At 37.2% G+C, this 23,454-nt stretch overlaps 1 protein-coding gene across 10 annotated transcripts in view; it reads right to left on the bottom strand.

Annotated features, from left to right (window-relative positions):
• Positions 1 to 23,454, bottom strand: part of PKN2 (protein kinase N2) — a 125,723-nt gene that overhangs the window by 12,164 nt on the left and 90,105 nt on the right. For all 10 annotated transcript variants that reach the window (XM_036255203.1, XM_036255202.1, XM_036255205.1 and 7 more), the window contains 10 exons: positions 10,476 to 10,619; positions 10,093 to 10,168; positions 9,181 to 9,355; positions 8,839 to 8,965; positions 7,834 to 7,964; positions 7,675 to 7,750; positions 7,505 to 7,596; positions 5,630 to 5,806; positions 2,640 to 2,702; positions 1,100 to 1,176 (listed from right to left, as the gene is read on the bottom strand). In XM_036255203.1, coding sequence (XP_036111096.1) covers positions 1,100 to 1,176; positions 2,640 to 2,702; positions 5,630 to 5,806; positions 7,505 to 7,596; positions 7,675 to 7,750; positions 7,834 to 7,964; positions 8,839 to 8,965; positions 9,181 to 9,355; positions 10,093 to 10,168; positions 10,476 to 10,619 — 1,138 coding nt within the window. The remainder of the gene's footprint in view (positions 1 to 1,099; positions 1,177 to 2,639; positions 2,703 to 5,629; positions 5,807 to 7,504; positions 7,597 to 7,674; positions 7,751 to 7,833; positions 7,965 to 8,838; positions 8,966 to 9,180; positions 9,356 to 10,092; positions 10,169 to 10,475; positions 10,620 to 23,454) is intronic.

The following is a 23,454-nucleotide window of genomic DNA, read 5'->3' on the forward strand; positions in this document are numbered from 1 at the left end:
GAAAATATATGTCAGGAAGAGAAATGATAGATTTGGGAATTATTAATATACAGATGATAGTTAAAAACTAGCAGTGAAGAGAAATGGACTAAGGGCAGACTTTGAAGAACAAAAGCATTTAAATCAACAGTGTCCAATTCAGAGAAATCCAGTAAGAGGGAAAAAGAAAAACTTGTATTGAATTCAGTAATTAGAAGGTTAGTGGGTAACTAACAAATATATACTTACAAAGGTCATTCATTCATTCATTCATCTACTTATTAACTGAACATTCACTGAATAGTTAAGATGTGCCAAGCACTATACTATGTGCTATGGAAACAAAGCTGAATAAGAAATAAGAAGCTACCAATGTAGAGGGGCAGACAGACAATGTTCATTACAATGTATTACATGTAAAGATAAGAAAGAATACCTATTTACTATGTTAAGTAAGCACTGTGCCAAATACTGATCTCCAATTCCCATAACACTCTTGGACAGGGAGAATTATATTTATTTTATGACTAAGAAAACACTCAGTGAGGTTAAAAGTAACTCCTCCAAAGACACAGAGCAAATAAGTGGCAGAACCGGATTCAAACCCAAGATTTTCTGGTGCCAAAGCCCAAGCTCTGTATACTTTCTTATGCTACCCCTGATTCAAATTTCCTGTTTACTTATTTACTTTTGAGTATTCAGAAAGGATTCGTGTGTGTGTGTGTGTGTGTGTGTGTGTGTGTATGTATTCCTATTTAAAAATGTTAAGTTTTAAGAAGATGAAGAGAAGTGATTAGGCCTATGTAATTCACTCTATACAGTCCCAGAATAGTGAAAACTTTGCTGCTTAAACAATGTTTTTATAGAACAGTGACAGAATTATTAATCATATAAAGAGAATCTTTGTTTTATACTATGATTTCTGAAAACCTAACTTTACTCATACCCACAGAATTCTTAATAATGTGATAATTAGGTTATCTGAATAAACTGTAATGTTTTAATAAAGAATAAATTAAAGTTAAAAATACATTCTACTTTTTGTAAACAAACTTGAAAATTACTGCTATATAAAGAAATAGTAATCTACTACAAAAGTAACTTTAAGATGTCTGATTACCTTCTTTGCAAAGACCAAAATCAGCAATTTTCACAAATCCCTCTGTATCTAGCAATAAGTTATCCAATTTCAAATCTCTGTTCAGGATAAAAAATGCAAATGAAAAAATAATCAATAAGATCAGTAGATAATGTAGTAAAAAATCATTTTACTAGGAGCTGTACTTTCTCTTATTAAAAACTTTTTCAAGTTATGATCTGAGATTTAAATACTATATGACATACATTCATTTTTCTTCCTTTTGAAAAGTTCATTACTCTACATAATATATTTTTTAATAATCCTCCTGTTATATAGAAAAGGAAGAATGTATTTAATAAAGAATGTTTTATTTATTTAAATATACATTTTAAACCATGAAAGGAGTTTAAGTATCTAACTCAGATTTTATTAATTTGTTATTTGTGATAATCTGACTTGAATTAAGTTTGAAGTTTTCTTATACATCATACATAAAAAAGAAATGTCTAACAGTATAAATAAGGTATCAGGAGGTAGGTTTAACTTTCTAAGAGAAGAATTCAAAATAAAGAAAGAGAAAGCTATTCTCTATCTACCCATACTAACTGATAACAAATTAAGTTGAAAACATTTTATCCTGTGAGTAAAACAGGACCACAAGGACACCCTTACCTTGAAAATATTGTTAGAAGCTTGAATAAACTGATGTTTACAGTTTACTAATTCTGACAGGCCTTTCCATAATCTGTCTGGTCTAGAGCAGTGATTTTCCATCGGTGTGTCACAAGAACTTTAAAACATGCAATATCTGACTATTTAGTCAGGGGCACTACCTCTTTACCCTTAGATTTTCAAATAAAAAAATGACAACAGCCAACACAACAATAGCCATCCAGTGTGAAAACATCAAAAATATACCTATGTTTTTTTTTTTTTTTTGTCAGATCGGCAAAATATATATTTTTTGATGTGCTGCAGAATTTTAGTAATGAGTTTATGTGTACCATGAGATGAAAAAAGCTGAAAATCACTGGTCAAGAGCAATGCTATTCAAAGTGTGGCCCACAGACGACCTGCTGAACCATGAACTATTTGTTACAGTTCTGCAATTTGATAAGGAGCTTGCACCAGACATAAATCAGCTACATCACCAATGTACTCTGTTTCATTGACAGTAAGACACAATGAAGGCAGCAGGGTGATGTTTTACACTCTAGCACAGGCTACTGATCTTACCATGGAAAAATTTTGAGTAGTACTAGTTTACAGAAGTTTTCTGCAGCGGATCAGTTAAATGTAAAATATTCACCAGGACACCTGTTGGTGAATCGTACTATCAGAGGCCAAGTCATAATTTGACTACTGTAATTATATAATGGGGCAGAGGTTCAGGAACAAAGAGATTCATCACGTAATTATTGTGTTAACCATGTCTTCCAAGACTGGAATTTAACTTTTTGAGAGGACACTTATCATATGAAAGAGAAAATTAAATAGTTGATTAAACACAAAATATCCTTATCTTTAATTCTAAATTACACCAAAGTTAACCATTGGAAAGTATCAAAACTTTACTTACCTATAAACAATTTTGTGTTCATGTAAATACTGCAATCCAAGAACTACACATGCAGCATAAAATCTGTTTGAAGAATTAAATTTAAAAGTTTAATAAATTCCACTGCCCTGGAATCCTAGTTTATACTTTCATGCTTCAATGCAGAATTCTACAGTTAACTAATTTCACAAATTTTTATTTAGTCTTTACTATATGCCAGACATAGTAAGAAATGTGGTAAATATTAGGGGTAAAATTAAAAAAAAAAAAAAAATGCCCTGGCTGGTGTGTCTCAGTTGGTTAGAGCATTGTCCTGTACACCAAAAGGTCGCCAATTCAATTGTAGTCAGGTCACATACCCAGAGTGTGGGTTTGATCCCCAGTCAGGGTGCATATGGAAGGCAACCAACCAATTGATGTTTCTCTCTCACATTGATGTTTCTCTCTCCCCCTCTCCCTTTCTCTCTCTCTTAAAAAAAAAAATCAATACAAACATATTTAAAAAACAAAACAAAAAACAATAACCTCTACAATGGAAGCCATTAACTTTGCCTGATGGTTTCCTCTGTAGTCCTTACAGTAGACACTTGACCTGGTTCTCCTACAGAAATTATAATATGCCATAAGGGCAGAAGGACAGTGTGAAAGAACTTTCATAGGGGAAATATAGGAAATCCCTTAAGAGGGAAAGAAATAGAGGTGAAGAGGCATACCATATTTGAAACCAATAATAAGTTTACTGTGGCTGAAGTAAAGAATGAGGAGGAAGTAATGGGAAAGGAGGAGGAAAAGATAGCCTGAGGTCAAACTGACGGACCTTGAATGTCTTATGGATACTGAAATTTTTTCTCTTTGTGAGAGAAAATCAAATTATTTTCATCAGTACAGGATGATAAAATTCATGTTAGAAGATCTTGCTGATAGTAGTATGAAGGCTGGAGTAAAAGTAGGTAGATATCCATCATGACAGTACAGATGAAAGATTGTGAGAACCTCCACTATAGTGCCAACAAAAGACTAAGAGATGGACTTAACAAGAAAATTTCAAAAAAGAAAAAGAGAAAATTTCAAACTAGCATGACAGGACATAGTGTCTCACTAGCTATAGAGGATAAAAGAGAGGACAGAGCTTAAAATGACTCTTAAGGTTTCCTTTTTAGTGTAATGTATAGGTAAAGAAATACAGAAGTAGCCCAAGTCTTGTTGGAAAAATTAGTTTGGCTTTAGATGTGCTGACTCTGAATTGCCACGGGGCAGGTGAAGAGTCTAGAAATTACATAAATGGGTTTGGATCTTAGAAAAACTTTGCCTCCAGCTAGAATGTTAATTTTTTTTTAATCCTCACCGGAGGATATTTTTCTATTTATCTTCAGATAGAGTTGGGGGGGAGGGGAAATACCAATGTGAGAGAGACACATGACTGGTTGCCTCCCACATGATCCCAACCAGAGCCTGGGAAGAACTGCAACAGAGTTACATGCCCTTGACCTTCTGAAATCAAACCCCCAACTCATTGGTCTATGGGCTGATGCTCTAACTGCCGAGCCAAACTGATCAGGGCTACTTTTGTTTTTTAAAATATGTTTTTAGCCCTGGCCGGTTTGGCTCAGTGGTTAAAGCGTCGGCCTGCGGTCCTGAGAGACCTGGGTTTGGTTCCCGCTAAGGGCGCGTACCTCGGTTGCAGTTTATCCCCAGCTCTGGTCAGTCATGCGGGAGGCAGCCACGCGATGTGTTCCTTTCACATAGATGTTTCTTTCTCTCTCTCTCCCTCCCACTTTACCTGAACAAAAAATGGAAAAATGTCCTCGGGTGAGGATAAAAAATAAATATAAATAAAATATGTTTTTATTGACTTTTTTTTAGAGAGAGATAGAAACATCGATGTGAGAGACAAACATTGATTGGCTGCCTTCTGCACGCCCCACACTGGCGATCAAGTCACAACCCGGGCATGTGCCCTGACCGGGAATCAAACCGGACTTCTCAGCCCATGGGACTTTGCTAAATCCACTGAGCCACACTGGCCGGGCTTGTTGTTATAAATCTTTACCCAAGGGTATTTTTCCACTGATTTTTAGAGAGTGGAAGGGAGGGAAGGGAGGAGAGAAACATCATTGGTCATGCAACCCAGATGGGCTGGGGATCAACCTTCAATCCAGGTATGTGCACTTGATTAGAATCGATTCCTCAACACTTAGGTCCTCTGGGCAACACTCTAACTGCTGAACCACCCTGGCCAGGGCTAGAATGTTAATTCTTGAGAAACAGGACCATGTGTGTCTTTTTCACTGTTTATACTAAATGCCTAGCATAATGCCTGATACATGGTAGGCATACTGAATGAGGAGCTAGGTAAGTTTAAAAATGTAGGTCTGTCTTCAGTATAAAATAGCTAATTAGAAGACACTTAGGAGAATCAATTCTTAAGTATACAAGCAACACATGGATATTTTCTCTATCACTTAACAATACACTCTAAGTATAGCTGGTATTTAAAGCCATGGTCATAATGGCATTCCCCATGGAGACAATGTAATATAAAAAAAAAAAGCAAACATTTTAGTCCTGGCCATAGTGACACAGTTGGTTGGGCACCGTCCAATGCCGGTTCTATTTCCAGTAAGGACATGTGCCCAGGTTTCGGATTTAATCCCTGATAGGGCGCATGCATGAGGCAGCAGAATGTTTCACTCTCACATCGATGTTTCTCTCTCTCTCTCTAAAAAATTAAAATAAAATAAAACCTTTAAAAAAAGCAAAAATTTTATTAAAAGGAACCTAAATTTTAAATCTAAATTATCAACTATGATTTAGGGTAGTCCAGGACATTTCAACATGGACAACAAAGTAAAATAGATGCATTTATATAAGGCAAAAAGTAAGCGAGGAATTCTAACAGTCCTTGCAGAGATATAGTTTCCATTTGGGAAATAAAAATTAATTCAGAGGGTTTTCCTTCCCCCACAAAAATTAGCCATGAAAATTCAGAGAAATGTCTAAAGCATACTCACACAGCTCTTGGTTCAGAAAAGACATCAGTATGAATGTGCATCATTAGGTCCCCACCGGCAGCATATTCCATTACAAAGCAAACATGCTCTTTGGTTTGGAAGCATGCAAAAAGGTTCACCAAAAATGGATGCCTTACACTATTCACAGTTTCAAAAATTCTTTTTTCACACATCAGGCTGTAAGAAAACATTTAAAAATCAATCGTTTTTCCCCCCCGTTAGGTTCTAGTTGGAAACAACATTTTAAAAAAATTACCAAACTCTAAAATAAGCAAAGTTCTTAACTATTTAATTTAAAAACCATAAAATGTGTCTTCATTTTGCTACAAATGCTTTCAAAATTTGGTCTACTTGACATTTATAATGAATTGAAATACATTAATGCAAACCAAAATATATGATTTGCATGATAAAGATTATAGAGTTCACACTGATAGTATTAGAGGAGCACATATATATGGCTAGTGGTTAGTTAATAAACAAAAAAGGCTTGATTAAGGTAAACTGTAAAAATTCATCAGGAACTGGTCAGAGAGTTTAGCAACCTAAAGTGTAATTTTAAAAATACAAAGTTTATGACCAAGGTAATTTCAAAGATAGTATTTTTAATTCATAAGCTATAGGATTCAAATATTTTATCATATAATATGTGAAATAAAGATATGCTGCATAAAGTTAGAATCTAGAAGGCTGATTGGATAATAGGCTACATGGAAAATTCTATAACATGATTCAAGAAGCTCCTTGAGAGTGGTATAATGTCTCTAAAGTCTATAGCAATCACAACTTTTACAAGCTGCTAGAAAGGACTGTTCAAAATTGCTGACTCTGAAACGTTAATTTTGCCTAAATAGCAAAAATTACCATTCCTCCTCTCCCTGAAAATCAACTTGACTTAAAACTTAAGTAGAAGAAAACTAGGTCAAATGTTCAAATACAACTTGGAATTAACTTATTTCCACACTTAATCACCCTATTTAAAATAGCCTTTTAAAAGTATATTTTCTAACCTAATTATGATATTATCCCCAAAGTCCTTGCACTTTAATAATTGTATATGTAGATGTATACATATCAATTTACAGTTATTAAATCCAAAAAGTTGGATGCTATGGTCAAAAATATCATTTAAAAAATCATAGGAAAAAAATAGATATGGATGTATTTTAAAAAGTAGAATATATTAATTATTCTGTTAACTGCAAATTGTCTGTAAATAACATTTTAAGACTTCTGTAAGGTGAAACGGGAAATAGCCTCAACCAACCACAGATAATAACAATTCTAATTTCATAATTTCCTATAAATACTTTAACGTTTCCAAGCGTAAAAAACTTAATAGAATTAGTTTAAACATTTCACCATCTTTCCTTTGTATCCCCTGGCCGGTATGGCTCAGTGGTTAGAGCGTTGGCCTGCGGTCTGGAGAGACCCAGGTTCGGTTCCCGCTAAGGGCATGTACCTCGGTTGCAGTTTGTCCCCGGCCTTGGTTGGGTTGTGTGGGTGGCAACCACTCGATGTGTCCCTTTCACGTCGATGTTTCTCTCTCTCTCTCTCTCTCTCTCTCTCTCTCTCCCCCTCCCTCCCTCCCACTCTATCTAAATAAAATATCGAAAAATGTCCTCAGGTGAGGATAAATAAAATAAAAAAAATTTTAAATTATCATAAGGGAAAAAAGAAGTTGGCTCCAAAAGAAGAACAATATTTAATTAATGCTGACCTTATGTCAAATATAAATACATTAAGTTATTTATATTTAGTTTCTTAACACATTACAAAAATAGAAAGTTTTGCTGTTGCAATATATACATCGATTTTCATGACATTAAGCCACAACTTCAGAAAAATAAACACTTTTATTTTTAAAAAACTAACCTGTCTACTTCATCTCGAGCTACAATATCTCCTTTCTTTAAGGCTTTAATAGCAAACATCTCATTTGTGTGTTTATATTCAGCCAAAAGCACCTGAAATGAGATTAAAATAATTATTTCCCATTTGAGTTACTACTTTTGTAGGTATTCCAAGAAATATTAAGAGATTACCTTTCCAAAATGTCCTCTACCCAAGACAGCACAGCATCTGAAGTCTTGTAGATTAAACTGAAACACCTGTTGAGATCTGAAAACAGTAATGTCAGTTAAAAATAAGGCAAAAGTATGGGACTAAACATGTAGTAGCAAAGCTGTATATATATTCTTTACCTTCTATCCTCCAGTTCTCGAACACCACTGTATTCCAGGCCTGATTGAGGAATATCAGGTTCAAATTCAGATTGAGATTTTGGACGTATATTATTTCTGTCATTTTCAATATCAAAAACAATTTCTGAGTCCTGTAAAATATTAATACTCATTAAATCACAGAAATATTCAAGAAAACAACTTATTTGGTAAGGATAAAGTTAAAGTAAAAATGTCAAAAGTCAATATAAATATAGATATATATATTTTTAATCCTCACCTGAGGATATTTTTGCATTGATCTTCAGATAGAGCGGGAGGGAGAGAGGGAGAGAGAGGGAGGAAGAGAGAGATAGAAACTTCGATGTGAGAGGGACACATAAACTGGTTGCCACCCACACAACCCCAACTGGGGCCAGGGACAAACCGAGGTATATGCCCTTCGCGGGAACCGAACCCAGGTCTCTCTGGTCTGTGGGCCGATGCTCTAACCGCTGAGCAAAACTGGCCAGGGCATAAATATTAACGAGAAAAGTGTAATTCAGATACTGAATATTCATTCTAAGGTTATTAAGTCTATATTGCACTTATCTAAAATATGTGGAAAACGAACACATTACTGTCGTCTTCAACGCATATTCAGAAACCAAGCCAGAAGAGGAAAAGTGTTTCAGGCAATATATCATCTAATATCAACCATTTCTTATGCTCCTCCTAGCTTAAGAACCCTATTTTATCTCTACTGGCCCATGAAAACCCAGAGGTTTTTATGTTTCACTCATAAGAACACAAAAACAGACAATTTTTTAAGTCCTCACCTGAGGATATGCTCACTGCTTTTGGGGGTGGGGGGGAGAAGGGGAGAGAGGAAGAAACTGTGACCCTTTGGTACAAGGAACAACAACTCCAACCAACTGAGCCACAGCAGCAAGGGCACAGACCATTTTTAGAAATGTACACCTCACAGACTATGATGCTTTTACTGATAATTCACATGGTGAAAATACAAGTTTAAAAATGCCTTGCCTGTCCTGGTGCATCCAAATCTCTTAATTCAGCAGATTCATCTATTTCTCCAAGGGAAGAATCACGTGGTGGGGCTGGAGGAGGTTCAGGTTCAAGATCAAAGTCCAATTTGGTTACTGTAGAATCACTTATAGAAGATAAATTAACCAAAAACAGTTATCAAAATAAAATAGCTTTATAATTATAGCAAACAATTTTAATTTTTAAAAGTAAGCAGAACATTAATTTCAAAATACTATTTGGAAAAAATTAGACTTTAACTAGGTCCACTGTAATCAATAGATACGAATGTCACAAAAATTATTTCATGAAAGTGCTGCTTAAAAATCTTAAGACACATACGTGGCTGGAGGTGCTAGTTCAGGGATGCGTACATCGACCACTGGCACTGCAGCAGGCACAGGCGCTTGAGGGCTGAAGGTGCCAGAATGATTTACTGTAGGAATAGCTCTTCTCACTAGCCTTCCCCAAGTAGCAATATTAATATTCATTTGAGGAGCTCTGAGGAATGTTTTGCCTGTAGATATTGTAAATAAAGAAAATAGAACAAGTAATTTTTTTATATATTACCAAAAGCTATAATTAAAAAATCATATTGATTGGATAATTTAAGAACAAACAAGAGGTGCCACTAGAAAAAATAGTTAACTTTTTGTTATAAAGGCTAGTGCCAAATAGCAAAAAAATAGTTTTAAAGATAAATAAGTAGAAAGTTTTTAAAAAAATCTAGTACTGTGGTTAAGGTTTAATAAAAATTCTTTTTAAAAAAATATGTTTTTAATGATTTTTAGAGAGAGGAAGGGTGAGAGAGAACATCAAGTGGCTGCCCCCTACTGGGGATCGAGCTGTAACCCAGGCATGTGCCCTGAACAGGACTTGAACCTTCGACCTCTCAGTGCACGGGATGACGCCCAACCAACTGAGCCACATCAGCCAGGGCTAATAAAATTTCTTATCTTTTAGAGATATTAACAGTAATATTTAAAAATAAAACAGTATGATATCTGAGTTTGCCTCAAATAATCTGAGGAAGAAGTGAGAGAATGAGACATAGATAAAACAAAACTGGCCAGGAGCTGACTGCTGTGGAAGCTGAGTGATTGGTGGTACACTGCACTAGTCTCTCTACTTAAAAATATGTTTGAAATAAGTGAACAAATAAAAGAAAAATAAAAAACAAAAATAGATAGCATACAGATTTCCTTTATTTAAGAAAACACCAAAATACCTGGCATTTGATTTCTCAGTAATTACCTTGTTGTTTTGAAAAAATTTTCTTTTGTCTTTGGAGTTTTGGTCTTCTTTCAATAACTGGATTAAAAAAGGTAACCTGCAGTGAAGAAAATTCAAGTTGATATGAATACAGTATTGGATTTATGGTTCATGAAATTAACTACACTTCTAAGTGAAAACTTAAGAGATCTTTGCTATAATGTAGTCCACCCCCCTCTGAGAAACCAGATCTAGAAAGGATAAATTACTTGTCTTAAGGTAATATACCTTTTCATTGGCAGAACTGAGCCAAGATTTTAAGTTGTCTGTTGTTCAGCCTAATACTCTTTCCACTTCTATATCATGCTGACTACATATATAATTTCAATTGTAGTTATGCACATTTAATAAAATATATTCATTACCTCTGCAAATAAAGTACCCTGTGGTTCCAAATAGAGACACATGCCATGCCGTTGGTTGTCTAAAAAATCTTCTAACCTCAGAAATTTTACAGCACACAGAGATCGCCAATCACGCCAATAAACCGAAATTTCCAGTTCACGTGACTAGAATAATTAAAAAATAAAATAAAAAGGAAACAGAGAAGACATCATTGGACACACACTTGAATACAATATCACAAAAAATATAAAATACAAATACAATAGACAAAGATAACACAATGATTGCACTATTTTAAAGAGTGCTTTCCAACATTTCTCTCTTATAATACTTTACAAATGTATATATTTTAACTCAAAGGAAGAAATTCATATTCCAACATTCTCCAGCTAAGATATTCCATTTATAAAAAGAATATACAACTGGGAAAAATTAACACAAATGGATGACTACAGAAACTCTTTCCAATCTTACAGCTCAATCTTTCAGATTTTCCTCCTCCACTTGGCATCACTTGCTGTGCTACTGCTAAAAGACCTCTGTGCCTGCCTCAAAAAACCACTTCAAACCTTCTTATTTCCTGTATCAATGTTGAGTCAGGGAATGGCTGTGGACTGTATTTATTCTGTGCTCACAGTGTGCCACACACTGCGCTAAGCACTTTATGTATATTAGATCCCTTAACCTTAAAGAATGCCTTCGGGTAATAGGACCAGTGACCAGCAGGGGCCTGTTGTAGGTAGGGGGAAAAAGGGAAATTCAGACTATGTTTTATACAAAAAGATATTCATTTATTATAACATCAATGAAAGCAAATAAGCAATAATTTGAATGTCCAAAAACCAGGGGCAACTTAAGTATATCATACCATATCCATATGGGGGAATACTCTGTAGTCATTAAAAATAACACATGGGAAAACATTTACAGTTTTAACATGGGAAAATGTATTTACGGTTTTAACAATCAATTATTAAATGTGTTTGAAGAACACAGTTTATAAGTTGGGGAATCAAGCCATAAACTGACCTCTACATACATGTTATAATCTATACAAATTTTAATGATAAAGCACCAGACTTTTCTATTATTTTGTTTTTCAGGATTTTTCAGACAATCCACAAAAAGAGATAAATGTTTTTCCCTTTAGGCTCAACAAAGTAATAAATTACTTCTTTCATATGATAATTTTAAATTTATGAAATGATGCCTCTTATATAAGTTCTTAGTATACATAATAAAAAATCTTTTGACTTTAAATAGTAGAACTAGGTGATGCAAATGAATACAAGACACATTGTGCCAGAGAGTCTCATAGCCAATCAGGAAAAGAATTAGAAAGAAATATCTATGGCAGTGAATATGTAAACCCAGGGCCTCCTACCTCATTTCTTCTCTCTGATACATACTACTTTTTTTTTAATCCTCAGCCGAGGATATATTTTTAATGATTTGAGAGAGAGGAGGCAGACAGAGAGAGAGAGAGACACTGATAGGCTGACTTCCACACATATACAAACCTGACTGGGGATTGAATCTGCAACCTGGGTATGCTCCCTGAATGGGAATTGAACCCAAGTATCTCAGTGTATGTGACAAACAAAGCTCCAAGGAACTGAGCATCCTGGCCAGCTCATTGTGGTTTTGATTGCATTTCCCTGATGATTAGTGATGTTGAGCACCTTTTCATGTACCTGCTGGTTTAGTCAGTTTCTCCACCCATTTTTTGACTGGATTGTTTGTTTTCGTTTTCTTGATGGTTTCCTTTGTATAAAACCTCTTTAGTTAGTAACTACTTCTTAATAAATGGAATTAACTACTAGAATTAACTTCTGGCCCAGAGACACACTGTAAAACATTTACTGGGCCCTGGCCAGTTTGGGTCAGCGGTTAGAGCGTTGGTCTGCGGGTCAGAGTCCTGGATTTGGTTCCTGCTAAGGGTACGTACCTTGGTTGCAGTTTGTCTCCAGCCCCAATGGGGCTGTGTGGGTGGCAGCCAATCGATGTGTCTCTGACACTGATGTTTCTCCCCCCCTCCCCCTGCTCTATCTGAAGATAAATGCAAAAGTGTCCTCGGGTGAGGATAAAAAATAAAATAAATTTACTAGGACATTGAGGATTCTGTGCATTGAGAAAGTTTGGGAATCTTTGATAGATTAAAATGAGAGCTACGCTCTACTACTGAAAACAAAAGAAGGGCAAAAAGCAAAATTTCTGAAGCACTAAAATAGAGAAAATTACTGAAAACATCAAAAATTCAAGAGTCAAGGAAAGTAAGGTTTTATAAAGGTGCCCATAGCAGATTTCACATTAATTGGTCTCCTAATTCTTCTATTAATTACTCTTCAATGGGATTCTCAGAATAACAGGCTTGAAAATATATGAATTAAGGTCCCAGCAACAAGGAGTTTCAGTTTTAAAACTTGGCTATATATGGCCCTGGCCAGTTTGGCTCAGCGGTTGGAGCGTTGGCCTGCAGACCAGAGAGTTCCGGGTTTGGTTCTCGTTAGGGGCACGTACCAAAAAAAAAAAAAAAACCCCAACAAAAAACAAACAAAAAAGTTGGCTATATATGGAGGTGCAATTAAGGTGAAGGAACCAAGAAAGGACAGGAAGTATCTGAGGACTAGCAACAGTAGAAATACATTACCACCCTTAGCCTGAACTGGCAAGAGGCAACAGTTACCAGAATCCAATGAGAACTAGATCTTGGAAAAGGAATAGTCCAACAGGAACTATAGCTACAGATGAACACTGTTGTGAAAACAGGGAAGGAGAGAGGAAAACAAACACCCAGACTTCCCTCTCCTCCTGTCCTTTGATCTCCTAACAGTGCCTCATGTTGTAAGTCAGACAGAGCTCAGTAATTCAAGTTTGCAACTATCATCCTCCAGGGCAAAGAGTAGGATAGGGAAGAGGCCACTGAAATCCCCAAGAGGCAAAGAGAAAGCCACCACCTTAGAAAACAGTAACATATTTTTAGTTCAGGAGTCATGAGGGTGATTCTCTAGCTGAAACAAATGTGACAAGAGAAAAACCTTAGGATCTTTTGGCAGGGTGAGAAATATAGAAAGAAGAGGAGACTGCCTCCTATAGACATAGTTGACTCTGCTCCCTTACATGGAAAGAGAGAAGTAAACAAATTATGATACAAACTATTCAGTGCTATAAAGTTACGTATAACTGCCTCCTATATCAGTTCACATCCTATAAAAAATTCAAAACACTGCCTATTTTCCAAACCTATTATAAACTTTTCTGCCTATGTCTTTACATATTTAGTTCCTATTTCAATCTTGTATCTTATTCCCCAACCAAACCTACACGGTCATTAAAACTTCATACTATTCTTTCCTGAACCAGTTCAAATTCTTTTTTCAAGGCCAATATAACGTTCATCTCCTCCATAAAGGCATTCTTGACTAAATCCAGCCCATATGTTTTTCCTTGAGTTTTTAGATGTAGATAACTTTTTATTTATACTCACTCGAGGATATTTTTACATTTCTTTTTAGATAGAGTGAGAAAGAGGAAGGGAGGGAGAGGGAGAGAGAACCATCGATGTGAGAGAGGCACATAGATTGGTGGCCTCCCACATGACCCCAACTGGGGCCAGGGATTGAACCTGTACATGCTCTTGACCGGGAATCAAACCCTCCATCCTTTGGTCTGTGGGCTGACACTCTAGCCACTGAGCCAAACCATCCAGGTCAAGATAACTTTTTATTTATCCTCCTAGGGACTCCTGTTCTCAAATCTGAAGATACCTGTTTGTCATCCATTATGAAAAATTCTAGGCCATTACTACTTTGGACTTAGCCACTGCCTCATTCTCTCCATTCCCTCGTTCTTTAAATCTACTTAGTGTATTAGTCATTCCCATTCTGCTCTTTATGTTTCTTAGCCTCTTGTTCTTATTTTTCATCTCTACCTGTGTTGTACTCGGTAACTTCTTTAGCTCTATCTTCCACACAACAAACTGCCTTTTGTTATTTAACCCATTCACTTTGTTTTCAATTTCCTATTTTCATGTTTTATTTAGTTCTCTTTCTCACCCAGCTTTAACAATTTATCAACCAATGGTAAATCATGTTTCATCACCACCTTTCCCTAAATTATTCTGAAGCATATCTCAGATGTCTGTAATTGAATTTATTTCTTAAAATAAAAAACTTTGTCTAGCCCTAGACAGTTTGGCTCAGTGAATAGAGCATTGATCCTCAGACCGAAAGGTCACAGGTTTGATCACGGTCAAGGGCATGTACCTGGGTTGCAGTTTCAATCCCCAGCCCCAGTCAGGGTCATGTGGGAGGCAACCAATCAATATGTCTTTCTCACATCAATGTTTCCCTCTCTCTCTCCTTTCTTCCCTTCCACTCTCTCTTAAAAAAAAAAAAAAAAAAAAATCAGTGGAAAAATATCTTCAGGTGAAGATTAATCAAAAACACAACTCACCTAGTCTTCTTGGTTCATTACTCATTCTTTGCTCATGCTTTCTTATTTTTCTATGATTTATTTAAATATTTTAAACATTTATTTTATATTCTGTAACTAATGATCCATTTATGAGATTATTTTTTAAATTTATCTTTATTGTTGAAAGTATTACAGAGGTCCCCCTCTTATCTCCCCCATCTAACCCCCTGCCCCCGGTCTTCACCACACTATTGTCTGTGCCCCTGGGTTATGCATATATTCTTGTAAATTATTTGGTTAATCTCTTGCCACCCCCCTTCTCGCTGAGATTTGTCAGTTTGAGATTATTTTTGACACAAACTCATATTGGGCAAATACTTCCCTAAGCTTCTGAAACACAATTTAATAGTTTTTATTTTGCCTAAAACTGTTTTGTTTTGAACCTATTATACCATAAGTTCCCTTAAGGAAAGAACATTCCTTGTGTTTCTCACAGTGCTAAATGCAGGCCTTGAAGATCAGAGAGGTAGAAAAAGCTAAAATGTCTATACTGTTTTAGAGCACTAATCTTCTAATAACAGTTGAGGCATGGAGAATTAAATTAGATTCAACTGTCTGGGGGAGGATGGGAGTAGGTAAGAAAGCAAACATTTTCAATTATACATCTTCCCCCTCCTTAGATTCTAAAGTGTGTCTATTCGAAAATCTACTTGGGAATCACTGTACCAATTAGAGATGTCACTGCTCTTTCAGTATGCTGAAGTGTGGGGAAAAAGAAACTGAGGAAAAATTTTAGCTTTTAAATTATTTTTGAATAAACTATTTTCATTATTTCCATTAACGTTTAATGAATACATATACTAAGTACCGTGATGGAGATACAAAGAAAACAATGTAAATGCAACAACAGAGACAATAGGCACAGTAACACAAAAGAGAGAGCTAACCAATTTTTTTTCTAAGGGAAAGGTAGTAGAAAGATCAGAAAAAAAAAATCAGAATTACTCAAATTGGGTTTTGAGAGATGAATCACAAGATTAAAGGAGGAGAGGACACAGTATTCAGAGGGAAAAGAATGTATCAAGTTAAGCACTATACTAACCACTTCCTAGTTTTGAGACCCTGGGCAAGTTGCTTATCCTTTGTCAGCCTCAGTTTGCTCATCTGTAAAATATATATAATACTGCCATCAATGTCCTAGGGTTGTATGAGAATAAAAGTTAAAACAAGCTCAGCACATAGTCAATCTTCAGTAAATGTCAGTGATGATGATGATGATGATATGCACTTAAGAAAATCTACCATGGCAGATGGATGGATCGAAAACAAAGAGACAAGTTACCCTACTATTATAAAGAACATAGGCTTTGGCTTCAGATTGGCTTGGCTTGGGTGTCAGACACTTGTGTTGGGTCCCAATTCTTTCTAGCTGTGTGGGCTGAAACTCAGTAATTCCAAAACAGTTATGATAACTGTACACATCTCATAGGATTATTGAGAGGATTACATGAGATATTATGTAATGTGTCTTGTTCATAATCTACCACTGCAGAAATTTTAGTGCCAAATGGGGAAACAAAGATGCATGCCTCAAATGAAAGAAGAGAAATACTGAGAAATAGGATTAGGCAAAATACAGGCAAGTCAGTTGCCAGATACAGAGTTCAAAACACTGATTACAATGATGGTCAAGGAACTTAGAAGAAGAATGGATGAATTCAGTGAGAACTTAAGCAAAGAGATAGTAAACATAAAAAAGTACAGAAAAACCATAAAAAAGTACCAGTCAGAAATAAAAAATACAGTATCTGAAATGAAGACTACACTAGAAGGAATCAATAGCAGGCTAGATAAAGAAGATAACAGAAATCAGTGATATGAAAGAGACAGTAGCAGAAATTCCCAATCAGAGCTGCAAAACAAAAAATGAATTTAAAAAATAAAGATAGTCTAAGGCAACTCTGGGAGAACATGAAGCATAACAACATCTGCATTATAGGGGTACAAGGAAAGAAGAGAGAGCAAAGGATTGAAAACCTATTTGAAGAGGGACTTCTGGTCAAGATGGTGGCGCAGGTAAATGCAATACATGCCTCTTCCCACAACCACATCAAAATTACAACTAAACTACAGAACAATCCTCATTCAGAACAGCCTGAAATCAAGCCGAATGGAAGTGCTACAACCATGAAATTAAAGGTGTGGATGGGATGGTCCCACACCCATGTGTGGCAGATAAAAATCAGGAGGGATACCTTCGTTGTGAAGGTCCTCCCTGAGGAATGAGGGGTCCCTGTCCCATATACCAGGCTCCCCAGCTCAGGGTTCCAGTGCCATAAAGAGAAGTCCCCATAACTTATGGCTGTAAAAGCCAGTGGGAGGCTGAGGCTGCTGGAGGGCCTGTGCATGAATTTACTCGGACCCACTCCCTCCGGGCTCCAGCATGGGGGAGGTAGCTTGAAAGGCACCAGAGACATACAGGGAAAAACTGAGTTGTTTGACATCAGGGTGAGGGCTGGAGAGGCAACTTTCTCCCAGACAAACATGTTGGTCTTCCCCCATGAGGCCAGCAAAAGGACGCCATATATGGGATTCCAGCAACCTGGCTCACACTGTTTGCCCTACCCTGGTAATTTCCTGAGGCCCTGCCCCACCCAACTTTTGGGCCTACCCAACCTGTTTCCAGTGGCTTTACCACAGGATTTGTCTGTTTTGATTCCTGCTTCAGATTTTCCTAAATTCTGTCAAACAAGCAGCATCTGGGCACAGCGAGCACTATACCTCTAGGTGGCCCCAGGCCTGGCATTCCAGCCTTGGTTCACAGCTTGGCTTTGCCCGACAGAATGCTTTGTAGCTTATGTCTGGTGGCCCCGGGTAGAACACAGGCAGTGGCTGACCTTGCCCCAGAGCCAGCACACCCAGTGGACAGCTTCAGACCACACTGAAACGCCACCACCCAACCACCTCCTCAAGTGACACACTCAAGGAATGGATTCAGTAGGTACCAGAGCCCTGCTGAAGTAAGTCTTGCTCTGCATGGTGGGCCCCTGCACAGATTATCAAAGGTAGTCAGAGGCCAGTAGTTAGTGGGCACAGCCAGTCCTTGCAGCTGATCAGCCTGAGTAAAACCCTCCCATTGATGTGCCAACAGCAATTAAGACTCAATTACAACATAAAGGTGTAAAGTCCACATGAGAAGTGCACCTTGAGGGCACAGCTGGGATGACCAGGGAGGCTGTGCCACTGAAACCTATAGGACACCTACCACAACAGGCCACCCTAGGAAGCTTAGGGGACATAGCAACTCTACCATATACACAGAAACACAGGGAGGCAGCCAAATGAGGAGACAAAGAAACATGTCCCAAATGAAAGAACAGAACAAAACCCCAGAAAAAGAACTAAACGAAATGGAGATAAGCAATCTAACAGATGCAGAGTTCAAAACACTGCTTATAAAGATACTCAATGAACTTAGTGAGAATTTCAAGAAACTTCATTAGAACGTCAAGGAACTTAGTGAGGACCTCAAGAGCATAAAAAAGGACCAGCCAGAAATGAAGGATGCACTAACTGAAATAAAGAGTAACTTACAGCCCTGGCCAGTTTGGCTCAGCGGTTAGAGTGTTAGCCCAAGGACCAGAGAGTACCAGGTTCGGTTCTTGCTAAGGGTACGTACCTCAGTTGCAGTTTGTCACCGCTCCAGATGGGGTTATACGGGTGGCTACCACTCGATGTGTCTCTCTCAGAACAGCAAAAAGAAAAAACAATCCAAAAAAATGAGGATAGTATAAGGAGCCTGTGGGACAACTTCAAGCATGCCAACATATGATATCATGGGAGTGCCAGAAGGAGACAAGAGAGGGCAAAAATTAAAAACCTATTTGAAAAAGTAATGACAGAAAACTTCCATAATTTGATGAAGGAAGTAGACATACAAGTCCAGTAAGCACAGAATCCCAAACAAGATGAACCCAAAGAGGTCCACACAAAGACACATCATCATCAAAATGCAAAAAGTTAAAGACAAAGTGAGAATCTTAAAAGCAGCAAGAGAAAAGCACTTAGTTATTTATAATGGAGTTCCCATAAGGCTGTCAGCCGATTTCTCAAAAGAAACTTTGCAGGCCAGAAGGGAGTGGCAAAAAATATTTAAAGTGATGAAAAACAAGGACCCACAACCAAGATCACTCTATCCTGCAAAGGTATCATTTAGAATCTATGGACAAATAAAGAGCTTCCCAGACAAGAAAAAGCTAAAGGAGCCCTGGCCGGTTTGGCTCAGCGGTTAGAGCATCGGCCTGCGGTCCAGAGAGACCCGGGTTCGGTTCCCGCTAAGGGCATGTACCTCGGTTGCAGTTTGTCCCCGGCCCTGGTTGGTCGTGCGGGTGGCAGCCACTCGATGTGTCCCTTTCACGTCGATGTCTCTCTCTCTCTCTCTCTTCCTCTCTCTCCCTCCCACTCTATCTGTGCAAAAAAAAAAAAAAAGTGGAAAAATGTCCTCGGGTGAGGATTAAAAAAAAAAAAAAAAGCTAAAGGAGTTCATCACCACCAAACCAGTATTATATGAAATGCTGATGGGTCTTCTTGAAGAATAAGATAAAAAAATATGATCAATGAGATGGTAATAAATACGTATCTATCAACAAATGAATCTACAGACAAAATGAGCAAGCAGAACAGTAACAGATTCATAGATACAGAGAACTTTTTGTTGGTTGCCAGATGGCAGGGCGTCGGGTGAAAAAGGGATTAGAAAGTACAAAGTAGTTGTTAGACTGATGAACCTCAAAGGGAAAGGGGTAGGTGGGGTGGCAAGACAGAAACCAAAGAACTTACATGCATATATGCATAACCATTACACACAGACAATAGTGTGGGGAAGGCAGGAGGGGGATGAGAGTGGGAAGGAGGGGGTCAAGGGGGAAAAAGGGAGGGACATCTGTAATACATTCAACAATAAAGATAAGTTTAAAAAGAAAAAAGAAAACCTATTTGAAGAAGTAATGACTAAAAACTTCTCTGACCTGGTGAAGAAAATAGACATACAAGTCTAGGAAGCACAGAGTCCCAAACAAAATGAAACCAAAGAGGTCCCACACCAAGACATATCATAATTAAAATGGCAAAGGTCAAAGAGAATCCTGTACTGGCCAGTTAGGCTCAGTTGGTTGGAGTGTTGTCCTGTACACCAAAAGGCAGTGGGTTCGATTCCCAGTTGGGGAGCATGTGAGAGGCAACCAATTCATGTGTCCGGTCTCCCATGGATGTCTCTCTCTCTCCTCTCTCTCCCCCTCCCTCCCACTCTATCTGAAGATAAATGGAAAAATATCCTCGGGAAGATTTTTAAAAAGGTAAAGAAAAAAAAAAAAATACAATAAAACAATTATGACCAAAAAAGAAGAAGCCAAGGGGCCGAGGTGAGGCAGAATTTACTTAAAGAGATGGGTGAGAGAAAAGTTGCCAGTAATGGAGTAAAGGTCTGAAAAGTGGGACAATTTTTTAAGTCTAGCTGAGGTTAGAAATTAAAACTTATATTAATAGGTGTGATTCATTTCAGCAGCATTCAGATGGTAGAACTGATTTGCTATTGGGGGGTTCCATAGTAGATGTGGTATAAAGACAAACAAAGTTGAAAGGTGTTGTACGGGCATCAGTAAGAAAATGGTTCAGGTAACACTGGTTTTATAGAGTAAATAGAATCAAGAAAATGAAAATATTTGATCAAACATATAGCTTAGTGGTAATGAAATAAAGAGCCAGAGGAACAACAACAATAATATGAGTTACCATTTACTACAGAACCATATCTACCTATAAGGCATTAATCTAGGTGCTTTGTGTAGTTATCTCATTTACGGAAGTAAGAGTTTGTGAAAATTTGGCATATTGAATTTAAGATTTCAGAACAATTCATTGCTAAAATGATAAGAAATAAAGGTATACTGGGTTTGAAGTGCTCAAAAAATTCTGAACTAATGAGAGGTTAAATAGGTTGTTTATATATTACATCCCTCATAACAATGGCAAGTGCTAGAGTGAAGAACCAAAGTCCTTAAGGAATATTGGAGTTTCCAATGGTCAAGAGGCGATAGAGATGAGAAAAAAAAATAGATAATTACATGTGTGGTTCATTATCTCAGAGGACTCACATAGCCTTCAAAGAAGGATATGACATCATTTGATAGTAGTAGAATTTGGAATCAGCAGAAGAGAGGTAAAACATGTATATGTTATTATAGCCCAATTAAAAGTTAAAAAACAGTGTCTCAAATTAAACATGCTCAATGTCAGACAGCTCATACATGGAGGAAATGAAAATGTCTGTGTATTCCTATTCTATGACTTGTTCTATATTAAGATGCTCTACTCCCCATTAAAAAGATGCTGCATGCATTTTTATTCTTTCATAGAGAGGAAAGCGTCTTTCTTACTGTAATAGTTTCTATGAGGAATCATTTTCACTTTTCTCCTAGGTTTCTACCTTGACCTTCCTACCCATGCCCCATCAGCAATTATCTGATAGAAAGCTTTCATTCCTTTTTTCTTGAGACTCAGGCTTTTAAATGAAAGTATACAGTGTGTTCGCCCTATGACTTAAGTTTTACATGGGCTGGGGCCCACAATTTTGCTGCACACCCAACCACACTCACAAATATCAGATTGTTTCAGTAATATAGATGAGGATATGAATGTGGGTGATTTAAGAGAGTTAATTTTTAACCTTCATTAATGTAGTATAGATAATTTCTAAAAATTTGAAACCAATAGGCAGTAAGAATCCCTTGAGTTCTTCTGTAAGCTTGTCCTGTATCCCAGACTCCAGCCTCTCTCACTGCCACACCAATAAATGCAATCTTTCCAGTCTCGGCTGTCTGCATCGTTCTCTCTGACCTTCATCTAACACTAGCTCACTCTCTTGAGTACCTCAACACCCAGGGATCCTTTAGCCCCACTGTTACTTCCAATCTGGTAATCCTACTACCTTTTTACTGGCTCTCTCTCTCTCTCTCTATGTTCTCTCTTCCTCCTTTTCCATTTATTAGGAACATTCTCTATTACTCTGCTCTTAACCGCATTGATTCCTGATAAAATTTTCTTTCTAAGTTTCAGTTCTAAGGACAGGGCCCATCCTGTTTCTAACAGTAATAAAGATTGTTCTCTTACAGTGGTAAGGTTAATAAAAATAAAATGTGAACAGGAAAAGGTTAGATATAAGGATGGGCTCAGTGTACCCTCTTGTCTTTTATTTCAAATTCTCATGAGAGAATTAAACATTTTTATAATAGGACAGCTGGGAGAACTCAAGAAAAGTGAGAAATTACATAGCTACTGTGTTTCTAATAAACATTAATAAAGACCAAATTTTATACGAAAATATAAATAGGGTAACCTGGTAAGTACAGAAAGAACACAGAACTAACAGTCTGTAGACTTCAAGAATCGTAGATTAAGCCTGGCTGGTGTGACTCAGTGGACTGAGTGTAGTACCATGCATGCACCAAGAGGTCGCTGGTTCGACTTGGTCAGGACACATGCCCAGGTTGTGGGCTTGATCCCCAGTAAGGAGCATGTAGGAGGCAGCTGATGGATGTTTCTCTCTCACTGATGTTTCTACCTCTCTCCCCCCTCCCTTCGTCTCTGTCTAAAAAATCAATAAACATATATTTAAAAAAAAATCCTGGATTATACTATAGGCCAGTGATTTTCAACCTGTTTCACTGCATGGCACACATTAACTAATTACTAAAACTCTGTGGCATACTAAAAAATATATTATACCTTTTGCCAATCTGACAAAAGAAATAGGTATACTTTTGATTCCTTCACACCAGACAGCTATCGTTGTGTTGGCCGTGGACATTTTTTTTTTTATCAATCTCAGGGAAAAGAAAAGATGTCATTGCCCCTGACTAAATAGTAAGGTACTTCACGCTTTAAAATTTTTTGCGGTGCACCAGTGTGCTGAGGCACATGGTTTGAAAATCGCTGCCTTAGGCTAATTATTTAACCCCCAGGATATAATTTCCTTAATTATTTGTACAATGAGGGGACTGTATGACATCAGCAATTTTCAAACCTGTTTTTTCTTTTCCTGAGTGGAAAATTCCAAATGACATTTTAGGAAGAAGTTCAATTTAAAAAGTCTCTGGTGTAGCCTGAGACCATTCTGCAGAGCCCTGAACTCCCAGGAACATAATTTGAACTTTTCTAGATCATTCTCGATCTATATCACCTGTAGAGTATCTCAGAACTCTAAAAAGACCTATAAATCTTTGTATTTTGGGAAGGACAGAACCAGTACAGACAACTTAGTTCCTTGGAATGACATAGAAAAGAAACTTGACATCTGAGGCAAAACATTGGGCATGAACATGTCAGACAGTTTAAAATAACATTTTTTATAAATGCATCTATAATAATTTTCTACAAATAGTCTATAAGCCCTGGCCGGTTTGGCTCAGCAGTTAGGAGCGTTGGCCCGCAGACCAGAGAGACCTGTGTTCGGTTCCCACTAAGGCCACGTATCTCGGTTGCAGTTTGTCCCTGGGCCCAGCTGGAGTCGTGTGGGTGGGAACCACT

This window comes from Molossus molossus, unplaced genomic scaffold, assembly GCF_014108415.1.
Source record: "Molossus molossus isolate mMolMol1 unplaced genomic scaffold, mMolMol1.p scaffold_m16_p_12, whole genome shotgun sequence".
In the NCBI taxonomy this organism is placed as follows: Eukaryota; Metazoa; Chordata; class Mammalia; order Chiroptera; family Molossidae; genus Molossus; species Molossus molossus.